At 57.1% G+C, this 7,788-nt stretch overlaps 1 protein-coding gene and 1 long non-coding RNA gene across 2 annotated transcripts in view; both read right to left on the bottom strand.

Moving 5' to 3' along the window:
• Positions 1 to 1,394: 1,394 nt before the first annotated feature.
• LOC148046942 (uncharacterized) lies at positions 1,395 to 2,476 on the bottom strand. Its single transcript, XR_015696518.1, has 3 exons — positions 2,278 to 2,476; positions 1,950 to 2,002; positions 1,395 to 1,858 (listed from the first exon to the last, which is right to left on the bottom strand). It is a non-coding gene; the product is annotated as an uncharacterized LOC148046942 (long non-coding RNA).
• Positions 2,477 to 6,465: 3,989 nt separating this feature from the next.
• ZAN (zonadhesin) overlaps positions 6,466 to 7,788 on the bottom strand; it is a 38,498-nt gene continuing 37,175 nt past the window's right edge. The window contains 5 exon segments of the mRNA XM_087715041.1: positions 6,466 to 6,583; positions 6,675 to 6,727; positions 7,043 to 7,154; positions 7,252 to 7,449; positions 7,579 to 7,717. Of these exon segments, the coding sequence (XP_087571167.1) occupies positions 6,567 to 6,583; positions 6,675 to 6,727; positions 7,043 to 7,154; positions 7,252 to 7,449; positions 7,579 to 7,717 (519 nt within the window). The 3' untranslated portion in view covers positions 6,466 to 6,566.

The following is a 7,788-nucleotide window of genomic DNA, read 5'->3' as shown; positions in this document are numbered from 1 at the left end:
ATAACCCCGGGACCTTGGAGGAGGTTGCAGTGGGCGGGCGGGCGGGAGTGCCGGCCAGGGGTTGCGGCAGGGCAGAGGGAGGCTGCTGGGCGATGGGGCGGAGCGGGGGGGGTTAAAGACCCCCTCCCCAAGCAGAGCCAGCCCAGAATGAGACCTTTTGCGAGCCAGCTGGCCTTTCGTGCTTGTATAACAAAGACCTCAGCCTCGGTCACTTGGTGGCTCTAAGGGTGGGTGGAGGCCTTTTGTGTGCCCCCCCCCCGTGCTGGGAATGGACACAGGACGGTGCTGAGGCCAGGATACACAACGGCTGCCGATGGACACTTGGACCCTCGGAATCTATGGGACCTGGTGGCTGCCCATTCCAGGCTGACCGATAGGACAGGTCACCTCAAAGAAAGCTGGCAGCTCTTAGCATTGTTTAAAATTATATATTTATTTGCATTCCAGATTCTTTTACGATTTTTAGAAGGAGCGAGCTACACAAAACTCCTTTCTAACTGCTTTTCCCACAGCAACAACAGCCCTGCGAGGCGGATTGGGCGAAGAGAGAGGGACTGGCCAGCTTTCGTGCCCAAGGCAGGACTAGAACTCGCCGTCTCCTGGTGATTGGCCCGAGGTCCACCCAGCTGCCTTTCATGGCTAAGGCGGAACTAGAGGTCCCTGCACAGGGGGATTCCCAGCCATGGGGAAGGGGCTCCCTTTGGGGCCCCCCGGCCTCAGTGCCCCCGGCCTCAGTGCTTGGAGGGAGGGACGCCTGGCTGGGCTCCTTCCCCCAGAGCCTGGAGGGGAGGTGAATTTGGGGGTGCCCATCTCGAATTCGAAGCTTAATCCAAACTTGGCACTCTTCAAGAAGGGCCCTCCAGCTGGGCTGGGCACCAGGGGCATCTGCTGCCCCCCCCCTGGGAACTCCCTTCCCCCCACATCACAGGGTTGGTGTGATCTGGGCACAGCCATGGCACAGCCAGAGTCCCACACCTGGTGGGGCAGAGAGGGGGGGGGGCATCGGCTTTCTTAATCTCCGGCCATAATGGCCCCATTGAAGTGCCGTCTTTTGCAAACAACCAGCTGATAACCCAGCGGAGGCTAATCAGGGAAAACAAACCGTGCGATAAAACCCTTTGACGTTTGAGGGGGGGGGGCTTTCCACGCCTGGAATTCCCAGGTACTACCTCCCCCATCAGGCAGGGCTCCATTCCCTCCCACTCGCCCGGAGGCTGTGCCCTGTGGGACGTGGAGCAGAGGCAGCTGGCAGAGGAGGCCTCTGGACGGACAGCCGAGAACCATGGCAGCATGTCCACCCATCTTAAAGCATGTTGATTGGGGAATTCTGGGAGTTGAAGTCCACCCATCTTAAAGCATGCCGGCTGGGGAATTCTGGGAGTTGAAGTCCACCCATCTTAAAGCATGTTGATTGGGGAATTCTGGGAGTTGAAGTCCACCCATCTTAAACATGCCAACATTGACAGACACTATGATCTCTGCATGGCGCCCTTTCTATGCCCTTCTGGCATCTTTTTGCCCATGTTTCAGAGTGCCCCACCGCTAAGATTCCAGCCGGGTCCGACTCCCCAGGCCCGTGAAAGGGGGAAATCACTTGTCTGGACTGCTGAGACATTTTGTAGGCATTATCTTTATTAAGATAATAAAGCAGACCCTGGGGGGACTTGGATGCCCCGGCCAGCAACTTGGGGAGTGCCCGTTGATCTGGGTGGAGTCGGGGAGGAGGTCCCCTCACTCGTCTCCCAATTCAGCCGGCTCTGGAGATCAGGGTGGGGGAGAGCCTGGGCTGCCCGAGGTGGGAGGGGATGGACAAGGGGGAGGCTCTTCTGGTGGGTGGGGCCTCACAAGCCAGGGAAGCCTGAAAGAGAGAAGGGCGCACCAGTCAGAGCAGCCCCGGTGGGTGCCGGTGGGTGCCAGCTGCCGGGTGCCCAGATGGCGCAGGGGCTCACCTGTGGTGGAGATGATGGAGACGTGGTCTTCCTCCAGCTTCATCTGGTACCCGCTGAAAAGACACGGAGGCCCAGTGAGTCTGGGGGCCAAGGGGGTCTGAAGCCCACCTGGGATGCCTCCCTCGGCCACAAAGCCTGCGCCACCTGAGCCCCGGCTCTGCTTCGTGGTGCCCAGGAGGCTCCTCCCATGCCCTGCGGGCGCCTCTCTCACGATGCCCGAGGCAAGGCCGGTCTGGGGCGGAAAGAGGGCGGGCGGGGGGAGGGAGTGAAGGGCCAGAAGGCCCCAGCCTGGGGGGTGGGGGGGAGAAGAGCGGGGGGGCCTGCCTACCTGTCGTCTGGCTGACATCTGGCAGGGTCCGGGTGGTGGTGCTGGGCGTGGTGGTTTTGGGGGGCGCTGGGTCGAACTCTCAAACGGGGAGTCCTCGCAGAGGGGTCCGATGTAGCCCTCGACACAGGCGGACTTGAAGCCCTCCGGGGTGACCTGGCACTTCCCCTCGTTCTGCCAGGGGTTGCTGACACAGGCGTTGTCTGCGGAGGAAGGGACGGGAGAGAGGTGGCTCAAATGGGGGGGGGTCGCGCCCACCGTGGCGAGAGGCGAGGAACCATCCGCAGTGTTGGAGTGCAGGAAACCCGCGCGGGCTCCCCTCCTTGGTCTGCTCACCTCGGAAGCGGGGAGCTCTCGGTGGGCATGGCCCGGGGAGGGGGCGCGGGTCTGGCTGGGGGAGAGGGGGGGAGGGAGGAGGGGGCGATCAGAGGATGGCGCAGGGCCACCCTCCCCCCCCGGCAGCAGACTTCCTGGGGGGGAAGGGCTCCCTGCGCCCCCCGCCCGGCTTTCCGATGGAGCTTCCGTGTTCAGAGCGAGTCCCCGGGTCATCCATCTCGTCTTTCAACTCTTTTCTGTCACTTTCACTTTCACTTCATACAGTCACGTGTCTACTGTGCCTGGTTGAGGCCGTCTAACATTGAGCAATAGACCCAGCCCTCCTCGTATCCCCCCCAAAGACCAAACCAATGGAGCCCTTCAACCCTCCATCCACCCTTTCTTTCTCCCCCCTCCAACTTTCCTTTCTTCCCCTCCTCCAACCTTCCCCTCTCCTCCTTCCCCTCCCCCTCTAACGCTCCTTCTCCCCCTCCCTTCCATCTCCCCCTCCTCCCATTCCTCTCTCCCTCCCTCTCTGCCCCTCCCTCTTCTTTCCCTCTGCTCCTCCCTTCGGGGTATTTCTACTATCCATCGATATATTCAGCTTCTTATTTATATACTAAAATAAAATTAAAAAAGCAACAGGATACAAGTGCAATCCTGTTGTTTTAAAAACTGGCGCAAACTATATTTCCCCCCCCTCCCCCCTAGGACCCCCCTCCCTTCCCCCCTCCCGACTTCCCAGAGCCCGTACCCGGTATAGCTTTTTATCAAACACAGTCTAAAATCTCTGCATTGAACTCAGCTTCTTACCATTACACAAACTTAAGCAGTTTACATTGTTCCTAATCTTAATTGATTGATTACCTGCAGGATTTCCCCAGAAGTTATTTGTTGATTCAGCTTTTCCTGTACTTTTCTCTAGCGAGGGGCCTTATCTCTTTATCTAAATATCTATCTATTTCCAAACCCTTCAAATTTTTCTTTTGATTTCCTCTTCCAACTCTTTTCGTTTTTGCCTTTGTTTGTGTCTATATATGTGTGTGTGTGTGTGTGTGTGTGTGTGTGTGTGTGTTTATTTGTGCTGATAAATAAATAAAGGGAGACTAGTATAGATCTATTTCAAGCTATTTAGCTCTCATCAGCTAGCCATACCCTTACTGGGATTTGAACCTGGGCTATATTACATCCTAGGCAAACTTCTTAGCCATTAGGCCACAGGCTCTTATCCGTTATCAGCGAAGCCAGGGTGAAAGGTATCTATTAGATTTTTTTACAACCCCTGGTAAGCCCCAATTATGGGAGGAAGCTAACTGCTTCCATCATCTGTCCTTCGGCTCGTCACAAGAGACCATCCAGACAGAAACCCAATATTTTTACTGTTGCCTTTGTTATATTTGTGTTTTTTTAATTTGTGCTGATTATATATATATATATATATATATATATATATATATATATATATATATATATATATATATATATATATATATATATATATATATATATATATTTGTGCTGATAAATAAATAAAGGGAGACTAGTATAGATCTATTTCAAGCTATTTAGCTCTCATTAGCTAGCCATACCCTTACTGGGATTAGAACCTGGGCTATATGGCATACTAGGCACACTAGGCAAAGATCTTAGCCATTAGGCCAAGGGGCTTACCAGGGGTTGTAAAAATCTAATATACACACACACACACACACACACACATACATACATACATACATACACACAATATATGTTTTCTGAGGTTTTCGCGGGTGTTGGTATGTAGGTCTCTAGTTGTTCGGGTTTTCTCCCGCGTAGAATTGGAGCTGTCTTGGCGACGTTTCGACGAAGTCTCCTTCGTCATCTTCAGGCTGCTTCAGGCTACTTCAGGCTTGGTGTTTCCAGGAGTAGTGTGAGATCTCGGCTGTTTCTTCCTTTTAACTGCCAGAGGGGGTTTGAACTGATTGGGTGGGGGCTTGGCTGTGTCTTGATTGGGTGGAGGTGTGTCCTTATTTGGTGGAGGTGTGTTCTGTTCTGATTGTTTGGGGGGTTGTTGTGTTTCATGTGAGGGTAGGGGGGGGTTAAAGAGACTAATTGTGTTTTGGCAGTCTGGCTTCTGGTTCTGGGTCGTGGCTCCTCATCAGTTTGTGTTTTCGTCTGTTTTCTTTGTGGGTGTTTGGTGGTGATATTCTGTGTGGCTATTGTGGGTGTGGGGGGCCTGGTCTCATTCATCACGAACAGCATGAACAGGCGGGACGATACCTCCCGCCTGCCAGCCTTTTGGAAACCGGCCCTCATTGACAAACGAGTCCCGAACATGATGAATGACACCAGGCCCACATAACCCTTCTGGCATCTTTTTCCCCAGGCTCCAGAGTGCCCCCAACCCCCCACCGCTAAGATTCCAGCCGGGTTTGACTCCCCAGGCCCGTAAAAGGGGGAAATCACTTGTCTGGACTGCTGAGACATTTTTCAGGCATTATCTTTATTAAGACTCCTTGACCAGCCTTTGCAGAGAAATAGTTCAGCACAACAATTTGTGATTGAGGAATGGAACAAAAACACAACAGAACAATGTGTAGCTAATTAAAAGCTTTGCACAGTTGTGTATCTTGGTGGTGAAGATACGAGCGCAGCAGATGTGTGTGCGAGGCCGGCCTCCCTTTAAAAAATAATCAACACAAAGTGTATCTGTGTGCCCCTGGCATGGGGGGCAATCGGAGCGTATCTGGGAGGGAGGGGCTCTGCAAACCGGCCCACACCCCCAATGCTGCTGTGGGGTGAGAGTTTCTCAACCTCACCCCACCCCCATCCTGGGTCCCCATCGTCACGGCTGACAAACCCTGATTTAAACGCAGTCAGGACCCCTGGGAACCAGGTTGCCACCCAGGGGAATCTCTCAGGTGTCTCCAGGAGCTTCTGGGAAGGTGCCAAGGATTTTTTCTGCCCAGCTGCTGGTGGGGCTGGTGGAGGAGACCCTCCCCCACTTCCCTGGAAGTCCCGGGAGAGAAGGTCTGGCTGGAGAGGAGGGGGATGCACATCTGGATGGCCAAGGGAGCCCCCCTCTCTGGGGGGGAAACGGTGCAGCCAATCCAAGCGGGCTCCCTGGGGAGGGGGACATGGAGGGGCAGTCCGGAGCCGGCTCCTCGGGGAAGGCTGCCCGTTCTCTGCCGGTTGGTGGGTAGATCTGGGCACCAGGGTGGCAGGCCAGGGGCCCCTCGCTCCTCCCAGCAAATGCCCTCCTGCCCTGGGCCCAAAGAGCATGCTGGGCATTTCGGGTGGTGGTGGTGGGGGGACGCTAGAGCTGCCCATTCCATCCCACCTGCTTTACAGGTGTGTTTCTGGATGGCTGGTGGCTTTTGGTCTTAGGGCTCCCCCTGGAGGTGGGTTCAGGTTGTGCCGGGAATTAAATCTGGGATTTGAATCGGCCTTCGTGTCCCCCAACTCTGTGCTCCCCCCCCAGGGGGGACTCTGGCCTGGCTCTCTCCCCCCCCTCCCCCCCCACACCTGGCTGCCTGCAGCACGAGCCGGCCTTCAGCCCTGTTGGGGGTCTTGGGGGCCTTTGAACCTCACTGAGGGTCCTTCAGGAAAGAGGGGGTCCACTTTGCTGTGCTCCCCATGGAATGTGGACGAGAGGGGGTCTGGGAAAGATCTCCTCCCTCCCTCCCTCCCTTCCTCTTTTCTTTCCTCCCTCCCTTCCTTCCCCTCCCTCCCAGGCACTTTCTGCAGAGATCCTTCCCCTCCTGTCTGTGTGTACAGAGATGAGGCCCCCGTCAGGGACCGACCAGCAAACCCTGGGGGGGCCTGGATGCCACGGCCAGCAATCTGGTGAGTGCCCGTTGATCTGGGTGGAGTCGGGGTGGAGGTCCACACATTCTCCTCCCAATTCAGCCGGCTCTGGAGATCGGGGTGGGGGAGAGCCTGGGCAGCCCGAGGGGGGTGGATGGACGAGGGGGAGGCTCTTCTGGTGGGTCGGGGCCTCACAAGCCAGGGGAGCCTGAAAGAGAGAAGGGCGCACCAGTCAGAGCAGCCCCGGTGGGTGCCGGTGGGTGCCAGCTGCCGGGTGCCCAGATGGCGCAGGGGCTCACCTGTGGTGGAGATGATGGAGACGTGGTCTTCCTCCAGCTTCATCTGGTACCCGCTGAAAAGACACGGAGGCCCAGTGAGTCTGGGGGCCACGGGGGTCTGAAGCCCACCTGGGAGGCCTCCCTCGGCCACAAAGGCTGCGCCAGCTGAGCCCCGGCTCTGCTTCGTGGTGCCCAGGAGGCTCCTCCCATTCAACCCTGAGCTACCCATATTCTCCTTTCCTGGTAAAACATTTCTCTTGCCCCCCAGTCTCACGCACATCCTGGCTTTATGTCATCACCGTTCTCATTATCCTTCCCCCCCAAAAAAACTATCGCTGGGGTGGTGGTGGGGGGCCAACGCTCAACCCAGATTGGGGCCCCTTCCTTACTGGTTCCGGTGCCGACAGACGCAGAGGATGATCAGGGTCAGGAGGAGGATGACGGCCAGTGGGATGAAGACGCTCAGCAGGATGGTCAGCAAGTCGGGTCCCGGGGGGCTCCCTGTGGGAAGAGCAAAGAAGGGAGCAGGGGAGGGAGTGAAGGGCCAGAGGGCCCCAGCCTGGGGGGTGGGTGGGAGAAGAGTGGGGGGTCTGCCTACCTGTCGTCTGGCTGACATCTGGCAGGGTCCGGGTGGTGCTGGGCGTGGTGGTTTTGGGGGGCGCTGGGGTCGAACTCTCAAACGGGGAGTCCTCGCAGAGAGGTCCGATGTAGCCGTCGACACAGGCGCACTTGAAGCCCTCCGGGGTGACCTGGCACTTTCCCTCGTTCTGACAGGGGTTGCTGACACAGGCGTTGTCTGCGGAGGAAGGGACGGGAGAGATGTGGCTCAAATGGGGGGCGCACCCACCGTGGTGAGAGGCGAGGAACCATCCACAGTGACGCAGTGCAGGAAACCCGCGTGGGCTCCCCTCCCTGGCCTGCTCACCTCGGAAGCAGCCGCGGACGAAGTCAGAGACGGCGCAGATCTCCCCAGGGCCGCAGCCGACTGGGGAGCACTCCAGGCGGTCCGTGGCCCGGCAGGTGCAGCGCTGGGAGCAGTCCTCCGTCACGAAGGTCTCGTTGATCTGGGGAGAAGGGGGCTCAGTGCCACGGCGGGAAATCCTCTGCCCACCACCAGGCGTCCTCTCCTCGCCAA

Source organism: Thamnophis sirtalis, unplaced genomic scaffold, assembly GCF_051295495.1.
Source record: "Thamnophis sirtalis isolate CommonGarterSnake01/CBP01778 unplaced genomic scaffold, rThaSir2_p1.2 scaffold_4, whole genome shotgun sequence".
Lineage (NCBI taxonomy): Eukaryota > Metazoa > Chordata > Lepidosauria > Squamata > Natricidae > Thamnophis > Thamnophis sirtalis.
Note: the sequence above shows the minus strand (reverse complement) of the source record. Positions and strands in the feature narration are given on the sequence as shown.